Source organism: Lithobates pipiens, unplaced genomic scaffold (assembly GCF_037356315.1).
Source record: "Lithobates pipiens isolate NorthernLeopardFrog02 unplaced genomic scaffold, aLitPip1_a1.2 Scaffold_13, whole genome shotgun sequence".
Classification (NCBI taxonomy): domain Eukaryota; kingdom Metazoa; phylum Chordata; class Amphibia; order Anura; family Ranidae; genus Lithobates; species Lithobates pipiens.
Window position 1 is genome coordinate 397,489,881 of NW_027507718.1, and position 24,548 is coordinate 397,514,428.

A 24,548-nucleotide genomic window follows, 5' to 3' on the forward strand; every position below is an offset into this window, starting at 1 on the left:
GAGTCCCGCCCACCCCGACATCAGGCTGAAATCTGACATATCCGCCTCTCTGTTACTTGTTGGTTTCACACCCCGGCCGGGTCCCGCCCATTCCGATCATCCCGCCTCAATTCTGACAGCTCCTCTGTTACATTTCAGTAACAGAGTGCTCCGTGTGAAACCTACCAGTGCCACCTGCCAGTGTCAGTGCCACCTGCCACCACCAAACAGTGCCTCCTGCCACCAATCAGTGCCACCTGCTAGTGCCAACCAGTGCTACCTCCAATCAATACCACCTGCAACCACCAACCAGTGCCAGCTGCCACCGCCAATCAGTGCCAGCGCCAACCAGTGCCACCTGCCAGCGTCAGTGCCACCTGCCACCGCCAATCAGTGCCACCTGCTAGTGCCAACCAGTGCCACCGCCAATCAATACCACCTGCCACCACCAACCAGTGCCAATCAGTGCCACCTACCAGTGCCAATCAGTGCCACCGTCAGTCAGTGCCACCTGCCAGTGCCGAGTGTCACCGTCAATTAGTGCCACCTGCCAGTGCCACCTGCCACCGCCAATCAGTGCCACTGCCAACCAGTGCCACCTGCCAGTGCCAACCACTGCCACCTGCCACCACCTACCAATGCCACCTGCCACCACCAACCAGTGCCACCTGCCACTACCAATCAGTGCCACCTGCTAGTGCCACCGCCAATCAGTGCCACCACCAATATGTGCCAACTAGTGCCACCGCCAACCAGTGCCACCTGCCAACACCAACCAGTACCACCGCCAATCAGTGCCATCTGCCAGTGACAACTAGTGCCATCGCCAAACCAGTGTCACCTGCCAGTGCCAAACCAGTGTCACCTGCCAGTTCCAACTAGTGTCACCTGCCGGTGCCATCTGGCAGTTCCACGTGCCTTCCAGTGGCAACCAGTGCCACCTGCCAGTGCCAGCCAGTTCCATCTGTTGCCAGCCTTACTCTTTCTGGTCAGCCCATACCCCTGATGTAACAGCGTCTCAATGGAGTTATTGACTGGGTGCTCCATTGTGAGTTAGGAATAGGGGGTGAAAATTAGTGGCCTTACCCCAGGAGCTGAAAAAAAACAAAACTGGCTCCTAACTTTTTTAACTGGCTCCTAAATTCAAAGCAAATTTGTCAACCCCTGCCTTAGCTAACCTTGGAGGAACCCTGGAGTTCCACGAAAACCATGGTTGAGAGTGGCTGTTATACACAAATTCAAGCAACATTCGTCAAGCCATGGAATATACTGAGAATTTTAATATACGGTTGTTCTTTTGAAATTCTATTATTGTATGGCCAGCTTTTTTTTTTTTTTTTTTTTTTTTCTTTTTTTACAACCGCTTTTAAGTATGCTTGTCTTTAGGGGCAGTCAAGGATCGGGCTATATACATATTGAGGTTCATATGTTTTAAGAAAATGCATCTTGGGATCACAGTTTGATTCTTCAATATTCATGCTTTATGGACATAACAAAATCAGAACCAGATAGCGATTGGTTCTATTTTAGTTCTATTTTAGGACTGGATTTTCATTATTGAAGCCCTGCAAATGGTAAAACTGGTCCTGATTGGCAATGAACAGCCTAAGTAGACTTTGATGCGATGGCCTGATGCAAGTCTTAGACAAGGATTGTGTCATTTAGGCAAACCCCTGGGAGCAAATAGCTTGCATTTTCTATATACTGTTTGTAATTATAGATCTGGCCAAAAGTATTAACTGTGTATGCATGAGAGCAGAATAGCAGGTCCCAGCAGTGCAGATGACGGGAGATTATTTTACTACCCATAATTCTTAGTGATTACATCTTTCTGTCTGTGACAAGCCCAAGGTAAAGCTTGTTTTTTTGCTTTGACTGTTCATGAAATTTAGTACATATTACGTATTTTTTTATATTGGGACCTTTTTCATGATTAAGAGTTGTCCCATGCGTGAAGCATATTTGGCAGTATTTTGTCTTTTTTTATTCTGGAAACACTTGTATATCGCTAAAGATATACTTGGGAAGGCTGAAAAGGATGATGGTGATCCACAGCCCAACCATCACATTTTCTAGATCTTTGACATCTCCAATGTTCTCCACAGCAGGCATGCTGTTAAACAGAAATTCTAGGGTCATTGTAGTTTTCCAATCTGTTGGTTACATCTGACTAAATCCATAGGATGTCAACTCTATGGTATTATGAATATTAGTTGCTTAAAGTGGTCGTAAGCCTCAGACATGAAATCTGAACAAAACATATCCCTCTATAGTGCATACTTGTCTGAATTCGGAGCATAAAACTGATTGTAAAGTCTTGTTTTTTTTTTTCAAAAAAAATAATAACATACATGTTATATTTACCTGCTCTATTGCAGTGGTGGGTGCACAGAGCAGCTGTAATCCTCCTCTTCTCGAGTCCCTCTTCTGTGCTCCTGGCCCCTCCCTCCTGTTGAGTGTGCCCACAGAAAGCGGCTTGCCTTCGGGCACCCAAGCCGAGCTGTAGCTCCGTGTGTCCATTCAGACACGGAGCCCCGATTTGGCCCCACTCCCTCTCTCTCTTGATTGGCTAACTGAGTTTTATTGACAGCAGTGGGAACCAATGCTGTGTTTCAGCCAATCAGGAGGGAGCGTCTCAGATGGCTGAGACACTCGTGGACATCGCTGGACAGAGATAGGGCTCTGGTAAGTATTAGTGGGTCTGAGGGGGGCTGCTGCACACAGAAGGCTTTTTATCTTAATGCATAGAATGCGTTAAGATAAAAAACCTTCTGACTTTGCAATTTCTTTAAGTGTAATTTTTGTCTGATGAATCACTTTTCACAAGTTTTCCTAACACAATAGAAAATAGGTGACAGAGGAGGGACCTCCCAGCAGATTGACAGCTTCAGCTCTGTTCTGGTGTGCTGTGTGAACGGGGGTATGTCCCTTCCCTCCAATCAGCTCTCAGAGCTCTCCTCACTGAGCTTTGCAGAGTGTGACTTCAGCTCTCCGCCCCCTTTTTTCTAACCGCTCAGACGAGCTTTATAAATTCTGGACTTTGAACAGATGTAGAGGGGAGACGACTGCAGATAAACAGGTACAGCTTATGGAGGAGGATTTGTTTCATCTCTGTGTATCACCTGAGTCCAGTCGCTTTACAACCACCTTAAGTATACGCAGCACTATTGGCCAGAGGTCTATTGCTTGATTGAACTGATTTGTCCCTTTATTACACATCTTTAGATTCTTCACAGCCAAATCTCTTCTATTGAAAAACAAGCTACAACTGCATCAGGCTGTCCTTTACTTCTCCGCTGCAAAAACTTTCAAGTAATTCAAATCATCATCCCCCAAGAGAGAGATTGCCATGACATCTACATATCGCTAGCCAGATTGTCACGACCAGGTACTGTATGAATTGTTTTGTACTAACTACCCTTATAGCATCCTTGGGTTTACCTGAACAGAGCACACAAAGCTGGCATAACCGCTTTGTTAAAGGGAATGTATACTAGTCTATGCATACATTTGATTTCTTTATTGTAATCATGACCAATTTTTTTATTTAAATTCACATACCCTTGTATTTATATGCAATTGTCCACTAGCAAACTCCACCTCTCCAGAATATAGATCTACCGCTAATGGACCTTAGAGTTAAAACCCTTTTTTCTGAACAAACTTCTTATTGCTGCTCTGTGTATGGAATCTGCTTTCTCTCCTTTTTTTTTTTTTTTTTTTTTTTCTACAGTAAGGCCTCACTCGCATAGGGGTTTAACTTACAGCTGCGGCAAGAATCCAGCATATGGATGGGGAAAGCTGCAGCCTCTCGGCTTGTACAAAGCGGACAGCAGGCACAGCTGTCTGTAAGTTCTCAGATGTAATTCCACATAGAGCAAGTGCCTGTGGTTTGGGACAGATGATCGCTCTTGGATGCAAGCTGCTTGCGCCCAGGTGTGATCATCTCTCCCTAACCGCAGGTAATCGCTCTATGTTGGATTACATCTGAACACACAGACGGCTGCTGTCAATATCAGCCTGTTATTGCTTTGCACAGCTGAGCAGCTGCAGCTATCCACATTTATCTGTGAATCCAACCACAGGAATAAGCTGGATTCTTGCTGCAGCAGTGAGTTTAATTCATTGTGAACGGGCCCTAAGATTAGTTTTGTACATTTTAAACATTAAGCAAGCTTTTGCTTTTTTAACAGTTAAATATGAAGAGCTGTACTGCTTCTCCTTCAACCCCAAACTGGACAAGGCAGAGCGGGAAGAAGGCTGGAGGCTGATTGACTTGAGTGGAGAGTACAGTAGAATGGGGGTGCCCAAGAGCCTGTGGCAGCTCAGTGAGGTTAATCGTGACTATCGAGTAAGTCTAATGTGGCACATGCCATAAGTGTTGGGGTGACTATTATCAGAACCTGTGTAACGTGGCACATACATAAGCGTTGGTATGACCATTATCAGAATACATGTAATGTGGCACATGCTATAAGTGTTGGGATGACCATTACTAGACTACGTGTAATGTGGCACATACCATAAGTGTTGGGATGACAATTGGCAGAATATCTGTAATGTGGCACATACCATGAGTGTTGGGATGACCATTACTAGACTACATGTAATGTGGCACATACCATAAGTGTTGGGATGACCATTACTAGACTACAGTTGTTACCGTTTCTTCTTTAACCTCCCTGGCGGTAATCCCGAGTCTGGCTCGGGCTGGGATTTCAGCACCATAAGCGGTAACCCCGAGCCAGACTCGGGATCGCATCGCTGAATACAGGGAGGACACAGGGAGAAGTTACTTACCTTGTGCCCTGGATCCAGTGATGTCCTCCACGCTGTGTGATCGAGCTGTCCTCCGCTCGATTCACACAGTGCCCGAATGCCGCCAATCTCCGTTCCCTGCGACGTTACGGTGCACGGGAGCGGAGACCAGCGCCAAATTCAAAAAAGTAAAAAACACACAAAACACACACAGTATTGTAATCTTACAGATTACAGTACTGTATAAAAAAAAATGACACATCCCCTTTGTCCCTAGTGGTCTATGCAGTTCCCTGCATGCACTTTTATATTATAAATACTGTTTTTTCTGCCTAAAATTTGGAGATTGTCCATAGCAACCAAAAAGTGTCCCTTTATGTCAAAAGTGATTTTAGACCAACTAGAAAAAGGGCAATAATAAATTACAATCACTTGCAGAATTGAGTGATAGCGATTTGTGGGGAAATTCGTCATCAAACACTAAATCTAATGACAGCGACAAATGAGCAAATTTCAGTGTTTTTGGATTTGATTACATTATTGAATAATTTTTATTCTTTATTATATTATGAACTTTATCATACCCGAGATGTCTGCTAGACTCTGGTTTGAACAGATTTAAGAGAGTTATTCCTAAGAATTACAGGACTACAATATAAAACGCCAAATTTCCATGCAAAATAATGGTACTGCTTTCAGCACCTAAAACCAGAACTAATCATACCGCCAGGGAGGTTAAGAAAGAAGTGTCGGACAAAGATTTAGACTTTAATTGGTTAAACTTCTTGCATTTACACTTGTTTAAAAACTTGGCAGACTGCCTGGATTTGTTTTCTTTACACACAGCAGTTTCCCTGTGATCTAAGAAGGAAGTTGGTTACAATGTTTCATTTTAAAAACTTGTCAGACTGCCTAGATATTTTCTTTTGACAGCTGCTTAGCAGATAAGTCTCTCCACTTGTTATATGAAAGAATCAGCAAACTCTGCATTAGAGATGTCAGAGGGGTTGGATCGAGATTAGGATTTTTTTAACCATTAGTTGTCCAGCTCTACAATGCAGCCTCGCCCGTGTCCACCAATGCAGCCTGCCCGTGTTCATTGTGCTGCCTACCTTTGTCCATCATGCAGGGGAGCAGAGGAGAAGAAGAGCATTGCTGGCCGGATGATAAGAGCGCCGAGGGACATTACTGGAACAGCTTTGATTTCAGTTGCTGTGTGTTCCCGCTGCTCGGCGTCCCATACAGCCTCGCCCCCTGGCCAGGGAACTTTGATACACATCACTCATCCTGGGTTGGACGGGTGATCTGTCTATCAAATTCCCTCGGACCAGGGGGGCGGGGCTGTGTGTGACAGCGAGTGCGGGGAACACTCGGCTATTGAAATGAAAGCCGCTAGTGATGTCCCTCGTGCTCTGATCATCCAGCCAGCTCTCTCCTCTCTCCTCCCCACGGTAAGCGCTGAGAAAAGGACTCCAATACAACCCGCCGACTGGCAGTGCTCGCCCTCCACCCCCCCTCGCTCTGAGGCAGCCCTTCCTCGCCAGCCCTTAAAATTCACTCGCAAAATGTGAGAAAAAAATACGAGACTTTACAATCTCTTTCAGTAAGCCAGTTTCCAGATTCTTCCTCGGCTAAAGCCAAAACTTTTTTTTTTTTTATAGTTTTGGATACTGTGGTGTGAGGGGCATTGCTGTCCATTTTTCTGTAAGTACTCGTTCACATGTGAGGTTGGGGGAATAAAACCCCATGGTTGAGCCACACTTTTACTGCCCCCCAGTCGCTACCCCCTTTAGCAGAAGAGGCAGCGCCCGGGTGTGTACACATGCCATGGACATGATGCTTTGCTTCGTGGTCTCAGCAGCAATATGATGAACACGGTCAGCGTCCATACCAATACAGACATTTCTGAGGTCTTCCCACACTGAAGGGGAAGCAGCCAAGGCTGCGTCCCCCCCCCCCTGTTTCTTTTGCTCTTGTGATGGAACACCTTAGTGGCCTTTTAAATCATTTACCTTTTTACATATAGGATAAATTCACATTTGAAACATGTTGAACGTTAAATCTGTATTTAGGGTGTAACTTAAAATTTTCCAGCACCTCTCCCTCCTCCACCACTGATGAGCACCCTTGTAGTCCCCTGACACTTCCTCCAGCATTCATACTAAAAGCCTGTACAGGGGTTGGAGACAAAAAGCTGGAGGATGTGTCTGCAGTAACCTTATATTGCACCTCCGATCCACTGATTACGGGTGCCATGCTTTTCAAGCTGCTGTGGGAAAAAAATAAAAATGCAAAACAATGCTTTTTTTTTTTTTTTCTTCTTCTTTTTCCCACGTTAAGCGAACTTACCCTTTTCTTCCAGAGAGCCCCACCAGATGTCCTTAAAGGCTATATCTTTAGGAAGATGATGCCTTTGTGTATTTGGTTGGTGGTCCTTAGTCCTTCTCATTACTCAACATTGATGACTACATAGCTGCTTGATCTTGGTTGAAGATGAGCTGGGAAAAATATATATCCTTCCAGACTGGCCCCTGTCTTGTATGTTTCATACTTTGGGGATTTGCCAAATTTAAATTCCTGGGGGCTACTAGTTCACAGTGATTTGTCTTTCTTCTCTGTGAATATATATCTCAAATCGTCAGCTAAATTAAGAATATGGAGTTTGCTACAGTGAAACGTAATATAGGGAGACTACATATGATAATACATTTGCCCAAATGTTTCTACCTGTTAAGGCCTTCCCTTATATTGCTCCCCAGCAACTTATTCCGCACCATTCATTCTGCCATTTTCTTATTTAAGCTGTCCATTCTGAACCACATATTTCAAGAATGCCACTATACGTAAGTACCATTCTTGGAAGGAGGACTTGTGTTGCCAGATTTTTACCATTATTTCTTAGCCTTCCAGCTCACCTCGACATGAGTGGTTAACCTGTATTGAGAAACCACTTGGCCACTGTGGTTGGTGCTGCAGCTATGGGTTCTTATGAACAATTTACTGCATAGGACCCAAGGCTCTACCTGCAAACAGACGTCCTTTTATAGAGGTATCTGTAATGGCTTTGCACTGCACCAAGTAAAAGTTGAACTATTTTCCAACTCAGACTTCTCCAAGATCGCCTCTCTGGTACAACCCAACACTGCCTGAACTCTATGACCAACAGACACGGTTTGGTGGGCCAAAGGAGGGACCATATATCTTCCCCTCCTTTCCCTCACAATGTCTTAATTGATGTTACCATGCTGAAAGCAAAGAAACAACTCACAAAAAAGGACATTTTCAAATACATTTTGTTGAGACACGCAATTGGAAAGCAGTTTGCCTCCCTCTGTGTCTCATAGCAGTCTTGTCACCTTGAAGTTCTGGATTAAAAAAAAAAAAAGTAAAGAATGGTGTGCGGTGGATGTGTCTATCCCCAGAAATTAGAAAAATCTGCAAGTTTAAATTTGCTCTATCACACTGTCTCTGGGAGAGTATACAGTAATTGAGGAAAGGGGGGGGGGGGTTGTATGAATTGTTTAAAAGCATGAATGTCAGTTTGTTTGTCTCTTTTTGTATTTTAAAATGCAAACATTTTTTTACAATTGTAAACGTTATATCTTGCGCTTACCAAACTGCTATGTATGGCATGATGCAACATAATGTCCTTTCTTTTAGGTTTGTGACACATACCCAACTGAACTCTATGTACCAAAATCTGCTAGCGTGCCAATCATTGTTGGGAGCTCAAAGTTTCGTAGCCGTGGTCGTTTTCCTGTTCTGTCCTATTATTATCAAGATAATGATGTAAGTGTCTTTGTACGTGTCCCCCCCCCCCCCCCTTTCATAGTCTAATTTGTAAACACATTTCCAATATTTAATTCATCGCATTGTCTTGGCTATCTTAAGTGTTACTAAACCCACAACAGTAAAATCAGTCTGTATATGCAGCAAAGCATGCTTGTTATACTCACTGTGGAACCTAAGGGGTTAATCCTCTGCATTGTGTAAAATGGCTGTTTGATACTGTATGCACAGATCCTCCCCTTCTTGTATTCTCTTTAACACATGTCCGGATAAGACAGTGTTACTGGAGTCAGGCTACACATGCTCAGTTTGGGTGTATTGCTATAATGTTTTTTTTTTTTTTGTGGAGGGTGCATGTGATCAGCACAGGGTCAATCAGCACTGTCCAGACAGAGTCAGGGGTCCTGCATCCTAATAGGACAGCCAGTGCAGTATAAAAACTCCTCCTACAAGCTTTAACCAGGCACTGATAGAAGTCATAAGACTGCTATATACTGCTGATGAGAAAAGGTGTTTAGCAGTTTATCTTTACTAAAATGATTGCATTTCCATGTTCTTTGTACTGTGAGAGACCAGATATAGTGAATGCTGGGTCCTGGGTTTAGTAACACTTTAAAGCCTAGTACACACGGGAATGAATGTCTGATGGCTTTGGCTGGTTCAATAGAAGCCGAGCTAGTTCATCTATGAGGAAAGATTAGCTGAACTGAGTTTATTTTCTTTTGAGAAGAGGAGATTAAGGTGGGGATATGATCAACATTTATAAATGCATAAGTGATCCATATAGAGTTCTTCACTTTAAGGTCAGTACAGAGGACAAGTCCACTTCCAGTTCACTTCTCCAGAATACAGGCTCCACAAATAACCCAGCTAGAAATTTGACATTTCTGCTTTGTAGATAAGTGGATTCCACTGTTGGAATATCTTGCCTCTGGAGTCCTCAAGAGGTTTATTAAGAAGGTGGGTGATTGTAAATCTAGCGATCATGCAAGTGTAGTTTTCCGTTTTGGGTGACCTTTTGAGGTTTGGATACATTTTAGACTTTTTTGTCAGGACAAAGGCATGGGAACTGTTTCTGCCATTGCTGTTTCTTGAAGGTGGAAACTTTAGGGTCATCATCCATAGTTACTTTTTGCTATGCAGTAAGTCACTTACCTGGTCCTGAGACACCTAAAATGCACATGATCCTTCAAGGTCAGTGACTCACTAAGTAGTAAAACTAATATAAATATGACCTCCCCAGGACATGCACCTTCAGTAACCAGTCAGCATGACAGCTCACATATTTTCTCTCCTGAGAGCCTTCTATTGAGTATGATGAATGATCAATAATAGAAGTACATTAAAGAAATGATGGAAACCGGTTAACGTGTCCCACTGTTGCTAATCTGCAGAGAACTTCCCACTATAAGGTGCTCAACTCTCTTTAATGTGGTTTCACAAATTCCATCATTTTTTTTTAATGCATGCAGATCCTGGCTTCCAACACCCATTGAGAAACACTAAAGAACAATGAGCAGCTACTAGAGGTGGTGGCCTAAAAACTGCTCAGTACTGCTGTTAGAACGGCGAATATGTGGAGGTTCTGATTGTGGAGAACCTGGGTAACCTACATGGGAATGTTCTGTAAATACGTTTTCTGCTTTCTACTGCTTATATAAACGTTACTGAATAATCTAATGCCGCGTAGACACGTAGCGGACTATCCAGCGGACTTAGTCCGGCGGACTTCCCGCCGGACTTTCCGAACGTGCTACTTGCCCACACACGGCACTTTTTAAGCGGACTAATGCGGCGTACTAAGTCCGCCGGATAGTCCGCTACGTGTGTACGCGGCATTAGATTATTCAGTAACGTTTATATAAGGAGTAGAAAGCAGAACACTTAATTACAGAACGTTCCCATGTAGGTTACCCAGGTTCTGCACAATCAGAACCTCCACACTATGTCCGGCGTCGCTGGCCCCGCCACCTGGTATGGACTTAAAGGGGAACCCCAACGCTGAAAAAATCAGCGTGGGGGTCCCCCCCAGGTCCACATCAGACCCTTGTCCGAGCACGCTACCCGGCCGGCCAGGAAAGGGGGGGAATGAGCGAGCGCCCCCCCTCCTGAGCCGTACCAGGCCCCGTCATTGTGAGCAGAGAGAGCGACGAGGCAACATCTGAAGAGAAGAACAGAAGACCGGGCCACCGCCTGTAAAAGAGCTAGAAGAAGGCGCGGTGACCCGGCAAGAAGAACCAAAGAGGGGGACAAGACCCCCAAAGTCGGAAGAAGAGGGCGGCGGCGAAGAAGAAAGCCGGGCTCCTCTGCTAGCAAAAGAGCTAGCAGAAGATAGCGGAGGAGTCTGGCGAGAAGACCCCCGAAGACAGAAGACCCCCTTTAAGTCCATACCAGGTGGCGGGGCCTGCGACGCCTCCTTCGCGGGCCCCGCCCACCTGGAGACGCGCTCAAAATGAGCAGACTTTTCTCCGGGCAGGAAAGTCCGTTCATTTCAAAAGTACGGCGGACTGGCATATGCACGGCCGGATTGTCCGCCGAAATGCGAGTCCGGCGGTAAGATTGGAGTGCAAAACTACTTTCTAAGTCCGCTGTACTTTTGGGTAAAAAAAAAAGTCTGCCAGAGGCTACACACGGGGGGGATTGTCCGGCGGACTTGAGTTTGCCAGACTTTTCCACCGGATTGTTTGATCGTGTGTACGCGGCATTAGTGTAAGTTAAATGAACTATCTATTATTGCTGGTCACATCTTGTGTTGCCAGTGGCCCATCTCCTTCCCATATGTTTATACTAATTCCCATGGCCACAAACCAGTTCCATGGTATACAGGCAGATGAAGTGAGGTGCTGAGGCTCAACTCTGGTGACATTGTTGTACTCATGTGGTTTGTCTTTCCCTGCAGGCCTCTATATGTCGTAGTAGTCAGCCCCTGTCTGGATTCAGTGCTCGCTGTCTTGAGGATGAACAGATGCTGCAGGCGATAAAGAAAGCAAATCCTGGCAGTGATTTCCTCTATGTCGTTGATACCCGACCAAAAGTAAGTCAGCTGGAATTTGTATTTCCTACAGTGGCCTGGATAGTTTTTACTGAGCTTCATTTAGTTGATGTAACTGTCAGCAGTGGGGGGGGGGGGGGGGGGAGGACAAATTAAGTAAAAAGTTGATGCTAAAGGGTTATCAAAATCAATACAGAACAAGTTGTATATAAATGCTATACTAATTGTTTTCCAATAGACTGAAATGAAAAGGGCATTCAATCAGGATTTACTATAACTGCCAAAAATGCCATTACAAAAGTGTTTTGTTTTTTTTGTTTTTTATTTTGTCTTTAACCACTTCAAGATCAGGCCTATTTCTGTCACTTGTTTACAAGTTAAAATAAGTATTTTTTGCTAGAATTATTATTATTATTATTATTATTATTATTATTATAATACAGGTTTTATATAGCGCCAACAGTTTGCTCAGCGCTTTACAACATGAGGGCAGACATTACAGTTACATTACAATTTGGTACAAGAGGAATCAGAGGGCCCTGCTCATTAGAGCTTACAATCTAAAAAGGAAGGGTCAAACAAAAGGTAATAGCTGTGGGGGGGGGGGGATGAGCTGATGGAGGAAGTAAAACAATGTTAGTTAGAAGCAGGATATGCTTCTTTGAAGAGAAGGGTTTTCAGGGATCGTCTAAAGATGGATAGATTAGGGGACAGTCGGACTGATTGGGGTAGGGAGAAGCTCTGGAGAAATCCTGGAGGCGAGCATGGGAGGAGGTGACAAGGGAGCTAGAGAGCTGGAGGTCTTGGGATGACTGAAGAGAGCTGCTTGGTTGGTATTTTGGGACGTAACTAGGGGCAGAGTTATGGATGGCTTTGTAAATTATTGTTAGTACTTTGAATTTTATTTGTTGGGTCAGTGGAAGCCAGTGGAGGGATTGGCAGAGAGGGGTGGAGGACACTGAATGGCTGGTAAGGTGGATGAGTCTGGCAGCCATTCATTATGGACTGAAGGGGGGATAGTCTATGTAAAGGTAATCCAATGAGGAGGGAGTTGCAGTAGTCGAGGCGAGAGATGACCAGGTAGTGAATTATAAGCTTGGTGGTGTCATTAGTTAAAAAGGGGCGTATTCTGGAAATGTTTCGTAGGCTAAGGCGGCATGATTTGGACAGGGCTTGTATGTGGGCCTGAAAGGACAGTTCGGAGTCTAAGGTTACCCCTAGCACCCTGGCATGTGGGGACGGACTGATAGATGTGCCATTGATCTTGACAGAGAAGTCAGGCGAAGGGGCACGTGGGGGAGGAAATATTAAGAGCTCGGTTTTAGATAGATTAAGTTTGAGGAAGTGGTGTGACATCCAGGCTGATACGTCTGTTACTAGATCAGTGATGCGTGAGGAGATTGATGGGGTGAGCTGAGGGGCAGAGAGATAGATTTGGGTGTCATCAGCATATAAATGGTAGTGAAAGCCATGGGAGGCTATCAGCTGACCCAGGGAGGACGTGTAGATCGAGAATAGTAGAGGTCCAAGGACAGAACCTTGGGGGACCCCAACGGAAAGGGGAGTTGGAGAAGAGGAAGTAAAGTTGTGACACGAAAGGTGCGATGAGATAGGTAAGTTTCAAACCAATGGAGAGTACAGTCATGGAGACCAAGCAAATTGAGTTTTTTGAGGAGGAGGGGGTGGTCAACTGTATCAAAGGCAGCAGAAAGGTCCAAGAGTAAGAGGATGGAATAATGACCGTTGGTTTTGGCTGTTAGTAAGTTTGTGAGTTTTAGGAGGGCAGTTTCTGTGGAGTGCTGTGGGCGAAATCCAGACTGAAGAGGATCAAGAAGGTTATTTTCAATGAGGTTTTTGCTCAGTCGGTTGTAGACTAAACATTCAAGGAGTTTGGAGGCAAAGGGGAGTAAAGAGACGGGTCTTAAGTTGTTAAGATTGGTGGGGTCTGAGGCCTTTTTTGGTATGGGAGTGACTAGTGCATGTTTTAGAGGGTTGGGGAAGATGCCAGAGTCAGTAGAGAGTGAGAGGTTGAATATATGAGTTAAGGAGTGTAGGATTGAGTCAGATGGTGACCGTAGTATTTGAAAAGGAACAGGGTCCAGGGGGGCAGGAGGTTAGGTGGGCATTAGAAAAAAGTTTAGTGACGTCCTCCTGCACAATCAATACTTTCCTCTTTTAACCCAGCTACTATAGGAGGAAAAGGAGTGTAAGGTGAGGGAGGGTTCTGTAGAGTGGAGATCTCGAGACGAATCGTCTTAATCTTATTTTTGAACTGATAAGCAATCTCCTGGGCAGTGAGTAAGTTAGTGGGTGGGGGTAATGGAGGACGAAAGAGTGGTAAAGTTAGAAAAGAGTTGACGGGGACTGCGTGAGAGGGTGTTAATGAGAGTGATAAAGTAGGTCTGTTTGGCAGCGTGCAGGCAGGAATGGTATTTTTGGAGTGCAGATTTATATTGGCTGAAATCTTGCTGTGACTTAGTTTTACGCCACAGACACTCAAGAGCACGGCTACGTTTTTTGAGGCTTCTGGTATTCTCTGTCTGCCAGGGTTGTAGCGGTTGGGGCCCGATTCTGTGCGTAGTGAGGGGGTCGAAGGTATCCAGGGTGGATGACAGTGAACTGTTGTAGACAGAAGTAGCCAATTTTTTTTATTTTTTTTAGCAGAGACCCTAGAGAATAAAATTGCACTATTTTATGTCACACTGTATGTGCGCAGCTGTCTTGCAAATGCAATTTTTTGGAAACAATACACTTTAACAAATGTAAAAAATAATTAAACATTAAAATTAGACCAATTTCTTTGTATAATGTGAAAGATGATGTTATGTCTAGTAAATTGACACTAACATGTCACGCTTTAAAATTGTGCAGACTAGTGGCATGGCGACAAACTACGGTACTTAAAAATCTCCATAGGCGACAATTTAAAACATTTTAACGGTTACCCGTTTAGAGTTGCGGATGAGGTCTTGTGCTAGAATTATTGCTCTTGCACTAACAATCATGGCAATACCTCACATGTGTGGTTTACATTTGTGGGTGTGACTTATGGATGCGTTTTCTTTGGCATGTGAGCACGGAGGGATGGGGGGCTTTAAAAAAAAAAATCTTATTTCTTATTTTACACCATCCCTTTAAAAAAATAAAATAAATTCCTGATCACTTTTATTACTGTCACAAGGAATGTAAACTTCCCTTGTGACAGTAATAGGCAGTGACAGGTACTCCTTTATAGAGGGATCGAGGGTCTAAAAGACTCCAAACCCTCTATCTGGTCTTCAAAGTACAGGCTCTCCTCACTTAATGACCAGGTTCTGATTCAATGACCAGGTCGTTAAACAAGGAACCACAAGTAATCAATATTTTAAGCATTTTTTACTATTGTACTATATTGTGAAAAAAATGTCTAAACACAAAACTCCAGCTTAATAACATTGTTTTAGTTTGCATAAGTACAGAACACAAATGAAAATACTGTACTGTACAATACAATGATGTATATCGGGTCGCTAGGGTGGGGAGAGCTGGTTGTAGGTCCGAGTGGTCGTTAAACAGGTAAGTCGTTAAAACGAGGAGTATCTGTATTCAAAATGCCAAAAACGTAATTTTTTGAATACTTTGGATTTTTTCAATTTGGCACTGTTGGCTGTCGAGTAAACCGGAAGTGGCAACGTGACCGGCTTTGTTTTGAGGTCTCCGGCCAGCTGGCGGATGTGCTGTCTGGTGGCTCAGGTCTCTTTTTGGGACGGGAGACCCGGGCAGAGCGGCAGAAGGCTTCGGGTTGGGGCCCCTCCTGCTGCTTGTTATAACTGTAGAGCGGCCAATTAGCCGCATCGGTCGTTACCACAAGAAAGCCGACCGTCGGCTCTAAAAACGGTACCAGGTTGGTGCCTGCAGCCCAGTACAACCACTACAGCAAATGACATACAGGTACGTGATTTTGCGTGTAGTGGTTAAAATGATACTAAACATGCATTGTTCACTTATCAATTACCATTATCTCTTCTATTTATGTATAAAGATCATGCCACTGTATTTAACCACTTCCAGACCGCCACGCGATGATGTACGTCCTTACTCTGAAGGGGGATATCAATGTTATGGCAGCAGCTAGCTGCTTCTTCAGCCAGCGGTCTGGTTTCCGATAAGAGTGGTCTCTGTGGCGGATTTGCCGCAAGATCACTTTTATCGGGGATTGGAGAGGGCCCCCGCCACACTTCGGTGCCCTTCACTACTTACCGGAGCTATCGGCAGCGGAGGCAATCGGATCTTCACCCTTGCTAGGCATGGAGACGAGTGAGGGGAAGATGGCCCCCACCCGTCTCCATAACAATGCAGGGCGGAAGCGACGTCAATACGTCACTTCTGCCTATAGCTCTTAAAGGACCATTTTTTATTTATTTATTTTTTTTTAATTACAAATTTTTTTTTTTTTATTGCATTTAAGTGTAAATATGAGATCTGAGGTATTTTTGACCTCAGATCTCATATTTGAGAGGTCCTGTCATTATTTTTTTTTCTATTACAAGGAATGTTTACATTCCTTGTAATAGGAATAAAAGTGACACAAGTTTTTATTTTTTATTTTTTTAAAACTGTGTGTAAATTTTTTTTTAAACGCGCCCCATCCCATTAAGCTTGTGCGCAGAAGCAAACACATACGCGAGTAGCGCCCGCATATGAAAACTATGAAAATGGCTGAGTATTGCAGGGTATCGCCGAGTATGACTGGGTATGGCTGGGTTTTGCAGGGTATGGAGGGATGGCTGGGACTGCAATTGTCACAGAGCAGCTCTGTGGGCACTACAGATCCAGCCCACAGCGCTGCTGCCATCTGATCTCTCCCCCTCCACTGTACTGATTGGTACACAGAGGTGAGAGAGGAGCCGACGTCATGACACCGGTTTGGTTATAAGTGATCGCTCCATTATTTGACTGAGTGATCATGTGGTAAACGGCCGATATCAGTGGCCATTTACTGTGATCCGTGATGTGCCAGGTCCTCTGGACCCGGCGGTCACGGATGTTGTTAGGTGCGTGCCCCAGGGGGTGCGCGAGAGCGGTATTCTTGGAGGAAGTCACTGTACGCCCTCCCAGAGTTATGTAACCGCCCTGTAGCCGTTATTCGGCTATGGGCCGGTTGGCATGTAGTCAAGGTAATTTCATAATGTGCTAGTATACATCGTATACTAGCACAATTTATTAAACTTGCCTTTAAAACAAACCTCTACGGGGGGGGTTAAAGGCTAAAAAAATTTTAAGAGCAACAATTGGTTGTGCGGATCATCTTTATGGATTACCTTTCTCAGACAAGTGACTGTGGATCAAGCACTCGTAGGCTCTAATAATACGTTGTGTGGGCAGAAGCACAAAATTCCTTTTGCTTGCAATTCCTTGTACCTACAGGCGAGCTTTATTATAATCTTACCTGTAGGTACAAGTGTCCCAGCGGCGTTTACTACTCCTTTAACAAAAGACGATTACAAAACTGACTGAGCCATTTGAAACATTATCAGTCAAACGGTCTATCAGATGCAGTTACTTTTCGACAGCACCATAGTATTCAGGTAACCATGGGGCCACAAGGGCCGTGGCTAACTGAATACAATAGTGGACCAGTTTCCTCCATCTACACTGGTAGCATGGATGGGGAAATCTATTGGTTTTCTCTTGTTTGGCTCATGCGTTGAATGAGAGAAAATCAAGTTGTGTATGGCTACCAGTAGTGTATATAGTTGCATAGTAGGTAAGGTTGAATAAAGACAATAGTCCATCCAGTTCAACCTGTGTAGGTGCACATGTGTCAGTGTCTATAATAATTTCCCTGTATGTTGTGCTCTAACCACTTGACAACTGAGCACTTAAACCCCCCTCATGACCAGACCAATTTTCAGCTTTCGGTGCTCTCACATTTTGAATGACAATTACTCAGTCATGCAACACTGTACCCAAATGCATTTTTTGTCATTTTTTTTCCCCCACAAATAGACCTTTCTTTTGGTGGTATTGGATCACCTCTGGGTTTTTTATTTTTTGCACTATAAATGAAAAAAGGCCAACATTTTGGAAAAAAAACAAATTTTTCTTTGTTTCTGTGATGAATTATAAATTTTTCTTCGTGCATTTTGGCCACAATTTATACTGCTACATATCTTTGGTAAAATAACCCAAATTAGTGGATATTATTTGGTCTTTGTGAAAGTTAGAGAGTCTACAAGCTATGGTGCAAATCATAAGAAATTTATCACATCTGATATACTGGTGGCCGATCTCATTTCTTGTTTCCCGAACAAGTCAGCAAAGTACAAATACCCCCCAAATGACCCCTTTTTGGAAAGTAGACATTCCAAGGTATTTAGTAAGAGCCATGGTGAGGTTTTTGATGTTGTCATTTTTTCCCACAATTCTTTGCAAAATGAAGATTTTATATATATATATATATATATATATATATATATATATATATATATATATATATATATATATATATATATATATATATATATATATATATATATATATATATATATATAAATTTTTTTTTTTTTTTCCCACAAAATTGTCATTGTAATAGGTTATTTCTCTCACATGGCATGAGTATACCACAAATTACATCCCAAAATACATTCTGCTACTCCTCCTGAGTATTACGATACCACATGTGTGGGACTTTTCCACAGCCTAGCCACTTAGAGACGCCCAACATGCAGGGAGCGCCATCACGTGTTCTAGGAGCATAAATTGCACATCTAACTTGTTGACTACCTATTACAGTTTTGAAGGCCCTGGAGCACCAGGACAATGACACATGACACTGACGTGGCACTGATAACAGATGACAGATGTCACTAATACGTGGCACTGATGACAGATGGCACTGATGACAGATGGCACTTATACGTGGCACTGATGACAGATGGCACTAATACGTGGCACTGATGACAGATGGCACTAATACGTGGCATTGATGACATGTGACACTGACAGCACTGATACGTGGCACTGATGACAGGTGGCACTAATATGTGGCACTGATGACAGATGGCACTAATGTGTGGCACTGATGACAAGAGACACTGATGTGGCACTGATGACACGTGGCACTGATGACAGATTGCACTTATACTTGGCAGTGGGGACAGATGGCACTGGCACTAGATGGCAGTGGGGACAGAGGGCACTGGCAGTAGGGACATGTGGGTACTTCATTTTTTGTTTTGTTTTTTGATTTACTCACTGCAGCGTTCATCTCTCCCTCCTCACTCGCTGTCTGTGGAGGGAGAGCCGGTGATGAGAGATGATCTCATATGTAAACATATGAGATCATCTCTCATTGGACACGCCGATCGCGCTGTAAACCCCCCTCATGACCAGACCAATTTTCAGCTTTCGGTGCTCTCACATTTTGAATGACAGGCAAGCTTTATTATAATCTTACCTGTAGGTACAAGTGTCCCAGCGGCGTTTACTACTCCTTTAACAAAAGACAATAGAAATTCCCCAATGCGCGCTCGCGGGAGAGAGCATCCTGGCAATTGGCGTCCATGCTGCAGCCGTCTTTCGGCTATAGCGCGGATGTCTAGTGGTTAAGATGCACATCCAGGAGTCTCTTAGAAATATCAATACTCCCTGCCGCTACCACCAGTTGTGGAAGAGAGTTCCACATCCTTATTGCCCTTATAGCGAAAACCCCCTAGGCAGTTTAAGGTTAAACCACTTCTCCATTCTCATTGTGTGTCCCCATGTCCTCTTACACTCATGGAGACTGATTTGTTTTTTCCTATGCTGGGATTGCTATCATATCCCCTCTCAAGCGTTGTTTCTCCAGTGAGAATAGATTTAGTGTATGCAGTCGTTCCTCGTAATCGAGGTCCTCCCAGTCCCCTTAGTTTTGTTGCCCTTCTTCTTTTGGACTCTCTGCAGTTCCAGCACATCCATCCTGAGGACTGGTGACCAGAACTGGACAGAATGCTCCAGATGTGGCCTAACCAGAGTTTTATAAAGTGGCAGGATTATAGTATATAATTATGTTATGGAAAATGTTAAGTATGTACATAGCTCTATGCAGTTCCTTGTAAAGCAGACAGAAACAAATCCATGGAATATGGTCCATCTGGTTCAAGGAACTTCCAAATATTTTTAATATGAAAATAAGGAAGAGAAGAGAAAAGTTAGGTAAGGTATTGTCTTAAATGTAATTAAAGTAGAAGAACAGGGTGAATGTATCTAGGGACTGTATGCAGCACATATGATGTTTTCTTTCCTTTATTGATTACCATGCTTTGTTCCATAGAATGTGCTGCCACCTGGTGTTTTCTATGGTTTGTGCAGTCTAGAAATACAACCATATCCAGCCCCAACTTATTGCCTGTGTTTTTTATTTTTTTTCCTTTTATTTTTTTGCAAAGAGAATCCGGTTTGCTGTTTGTCGACTTAGTGGTTTTCTGGTTGAATTTGGACTGGAGCAAAGCTGGTGAATCTCCAGAGAGGGAGAGGCGATATTGCCTGTAATCATAATTGCTGTGGCTATTTTAATGTACTTTTCCTGCAGTGGGTTTTCCCAAGTTCAAATGGTGCAATTTTGTGCTGATTTTCCATGAAATGTGGGCAAAAAAAAAAAAAAAAGTAGCTGAACTATAAACTGCATTGGGGGACTTGACCTGTGAGATTTTATAAATGGGTCATGTTGTGAAATGGAAAAACAGAACGGAATTAACCATTGGGAATCTTTATATTTCAGCATCTGAGCCTAATCCTGAATTATCATCCAAGGAGCTTCCGTGTATTTGATACTTGAAGGTTCATCTGTCCCTGAATAAAATGAAAAAGACAGCACAGGATTGACGGAAAATTCTATCAGAAGATTAGATTGGCCCTTTTGTTCTATAAGTAGGATATGATGGGATAAGTTCTTACAGTGACCCCGATGATAAAAGTGACATTTTTAGAGCTGATTTTTATAGTTCCCTTCAGCCCAGCAATAATGTTGGCAGATATGTGCAAAAGTTCCATCTCTAATCCATATATTGTTTTAAATTGCATTCTATTAGCCCAATACAACTAGTAGCTGCCTTTATGTAATTTGGAATGGCAGAACATTGGACTATGTGTTATGAATAATTTTGTCTATATGAGTGGATAATTCAGTCTAATAATTACTATGGTGTTGGTCTAGACTGCTGGTCTCCAAACTTTCTAAACAAGGGACCAGTTTACTGTCCATCAGACTTTAGGGGGCCGGAGTGTGGCCAGTAGGAGTAGAAAATGTCCTGGTGTCAGTGGGAGTAAACAATGCCACATCTTTAGTGGGAGGAATAGTACCCCATCATTGGTGTCAGTGGGAGGAATCGAGCCCCATCATTGGTGTCAGTGGGAGGAAGCGAGCCCCATTATTGGTGTCAGTGGGAGGAACAGTGCCCCATCATTGTTGTCAGTGGGCGGAACAGTGCCCCATCGTTGTCAGTGGGTGGAAGAGTGCCCCATCATTGTTGTCAGTGGGTGGAAGAGTGCCCCATCATTGTTGTCAGTGGGTGGAAGAGTGCCCCATCATTGTTGTCAGTGGGTGGAAGAGTGCCCCATCATTGTTGTCAGTGGGTGGAAGAGTGCCCCATCATTGTTGTCAGTGGGTGGAAGAGTGCCCCATCATTGTTGTCAGTGGGTGGAAGAGTGCCCCATCATTGTTGTCAGTGGGTGGAAGAGTGCCCCATCATTGTTGTCAGTGGGTGGAAGAGTGCCCCATCATTGTTGTCAGTGGGTGGAAGAGTGCCCCATCATTGTTGTCAGTGGGTGGAAGAGTGCCCCATCATTGTTGTCAGTGGGTGGAAGAGTGCCCCATCATTGTTGTCAGTGGGTGGAAGAGTGCCCCATCATTGGTGTCAGTGGGTGGAAGAGTGCCCCATCATTGTTGTCAGTGGGTGGAAGAGTGCCCCATCATTGTTGTCAGTGGGTGGAAGAGTGCCCCATCATTGTTGTCAGTGGGTGGAAGAGTGCCCCATCCCTGTTGTCAGTGGGTGGAAGAGTGCCCCATCATTGTTGTCAGTGGGTGGAAGAGTGCCCCATCATTGTTGTCAGTGGGTGGAAGAGTGCCCCATCATTGTTGTCAGTGGGTGGAAGAGTGCCCCATCATTGTTGTCAGTGGGTGGAAGAGTGCCCCATCATTGTTGTCAGTGGGTGGAAGAGTGCCCCATCATTGTTGTCAGTGGGTGGAAGAGTGCCCCATCATTGGTGTCAGTGGGTGGAAGAGTGCCCCATCATTGGTGTCAGTGGGTGGAAGAGTGCCCCATCATTGGTGTCAGTGGGTGGAAGAGTGCCCCATCATTGGTGTCAGTGGGTGGAAGAGTGCCCCATCATTGGTGTCAGTGGGTGGAAGAGTGCCCCATCATTGGTGTCAGTGGGTGGAAGAGTGCCCCATCATTGGTGTCAGTGGGTGGAAGAGTGCCCCATCATTGGTGTCAGTGGGTGGAAGAGTGCCCCATCATTGGTGTCAGTGGGTGGAAGAGTGCCCCATCACTGGTGTCAGTGGGTGGAAGAGTGCCCCATCACTGGTGTCAGTGGGTGGAAGAGTGCCCCATCACTGGTGTCAGTGGGCGGAACTGTGCCCCATCACTGGTGTCAGTGGGCGGAACTGTGCCCCATCACTGGTGTCAGTGGGCGGAACTGTGCCCCATCACTGGTGTCAGTGGGCGGAACTGTGCCCCATCACTGGTGTCAGTGGGCGGAACTGTGCCCCATCACTGGTGTCAGTGGGCGGAACTGTGCCCCATCACTGGTGTCAGTGGGCGGAACTGTGCCCCATCACTGGTGTCAGTGGGCGGAACTGTGCCCCATCACTGGTGTCAGTGGGCGGAACTGTGCCCCATCACTGGTGTCAGTGGGCGGAACTGTGCCCCATCACTGGTGTCAGTGGGCGGAACTGTGCCCCATCACTGGTGTCAGTGGGCGGAACTGTGCCCCATCACTGGTGTCAGTGGGCGGAACTGTGCCCCATCACTGGTGTCAGTGGGCGGAACTGTGCCCCATCACTGGTGTCAGTGGGCGGAACTTTGCCCCATCACTGGTGTCAGTGGGCGGAACTGTGCCCCATCACTGGTGTCAGTGGGCGGAACTGTGCCCCATCACTGGTGTCAGTGGGCGGAACTGTGCCCCATCACTGGTGTCAGTGGGCGGAACTGTGCCCCATCACTGGTGTCAGTGGGCGGAACTGTGCCCCATCACTGGTGTCAGTGGGCGGAACTGTGCCCCATCACTGGTGTCAGTGGGCGGAACTGTGCCCCATCACTGGTGTCAGTGGGCGGAACTGTGCCCCATCACTGGTGTCAGTGGGCGGAACTGTGCCCCATCACTGGTGTCAGTGGGCGGAACTGTGCCCCATCACTGGTGTCAGTGGGCGGAACTGTGCCCCATCACTGGTGTCAGTGGGCGGAACTGTGCCCCATCACTGGTGTCAGTGGGCGGAACTGTGCCCCATCACTGGTGTCAGTGGGCGGAACTGTGCCCCATCACTGGTGTCAGTGGGCGGAACTGTGCCCCATCACTGGTGTCAGCAGCAAGAAATATACCCCCATTGTTGGTGTTAGTAGGAGGAATAGTGCCTCAAGGACCAGAAGGCAAGCAAAGGGCCGCATTTTGGAGACTACTGGTGTAGTGAAGGCAGCTTAATGGCGGCTCATTGCAGCCCAGGTCTTACCCATATTAACCTCCCTGGCGGTATGATTAGTTCTGATTTTAGGTGCTGAAAGCGGTACAATTATTTTGCATGGAAATTTGGCGTTTTATATTGTAGTCCTGTAATTCTTAGGAATAACTCTCTTAAATCTGTTCAACCCAGAGTCTAGCAGACATCCCGGGTATGATAAAGTTTATAATATAATAAATAATAATAAAAATTATTCAATAGTGTAATCAAATCCAAAAACACTGAAATTTGCTCATTTGCAGAATTGTCGCTGTCATTAGATTTAGTGTTTGATGACGCATTTCCCCACAAATCGCTATCACTCAATTCTGCAAGTGATTGTAATTTATTATCGCTGTTTTCTAGTTGGTCTAAAATTACTTTTGACATAAAGGGACACTTTTTGGTTGCTATGGACAATCTCCAAATTCCAGGCAGAAAAAACAGTATTTATAATATAAAAGTGTATGCAGGGCACTGCACAGACCACTAGGGACAAAGGGGATGTGTCATTTTTTTTATACAGTACTGTAATCTGCAAGATTACAGTACTTTGTGTGTTTTGTGTATTTCGACTTTTTTGAATTTGGCGCCGATCTCCGCTCCCGTGCGCCGTAACGTCGCAGGGAACGGAGCTCGGCGACACTCGGGCACTGTGTGAATCGAGCGGAGGACAGCTTGATCACACAGCGCGGAGGACATCGCTGGATCCAGGGGACAAGGTAAGTAACCTCTCCCTGTATCCAGCGCTGCAATCCCGAGTCTGGCTCGGGGTTACCGCTTGTGGAACTAAAATCCCAACCCAAGTCACACTCGGGATCACCGCCAAGGAGGTTAAAGAATGTATTTTTTTTTTTATATATTGCATTGTTTATGCATGTTCATTATGTATTTATCAGTACAAGAAGATTTTTTGTGCAGATGATGTTGTAATATAAATGGCCTCTGTGTATATAACAGAATGCAGGCCGTCACTACTTCATAAAAGCTTTATAGTGGTATAAAGAGAACCGGCCCCATGACGTGTTTCACCCCCAATGGCTTTATTAGCCTTTGTGCATATCCTAATTATTAATAAACGATCAGGAGATATTGTGGCATCTGGTTCACACATATATACAGTATCTCACAAAAGTGAGTACACCCCTCACATTTTTGTAAATATTTTATTCTATCTTTTCACAACACTGAAGAAATGACACTTTGCTACAATGTAAAATAGTGAGTGTACAGCTTGTATAACAGTGTAAATTTGCTGTTCACTCAAAATAACTCAACACACAGCCATTAATATATATTGATGTTGGTGTATTGAGCATTATTTACTTGAGTTTTAAAAAAACAGTCCAGGCTAAG

At 44.6% G+C, this 24,548-nt stretch overlaps 1 protein-coding gene across 1 annotated transcript in view; it reads left to right on the forward strand.

Annotated features, from left to right (window-relative positions):
• Positions 1–24,548, forward strand: part of MTMR7 (myotubularin related protein 7) — a 94,514-nt gene that overhangs the window by 11,141 nt on the left and 58,825 nt on the right. The window contains exons 3-6 of the mRNA XM_077477404.1: positions 3,205–3,367; positions 4,173–4,330; positions 8,398–8,526; positions 11,426–11,560. Coding sequence (XP_077333530.1) covers positions 3,205–3,367; positions 4,173–4,330; positions 8,398–8,526; positions 11,426–11,560 — 585 coding nt within the window. The remainder of the gene's footprint in view (positions 1–3,204; positions 3,368–4,172; positions 4,331–8,397; positions 8,527–11,425; positions 11,561–24,548) is intronic.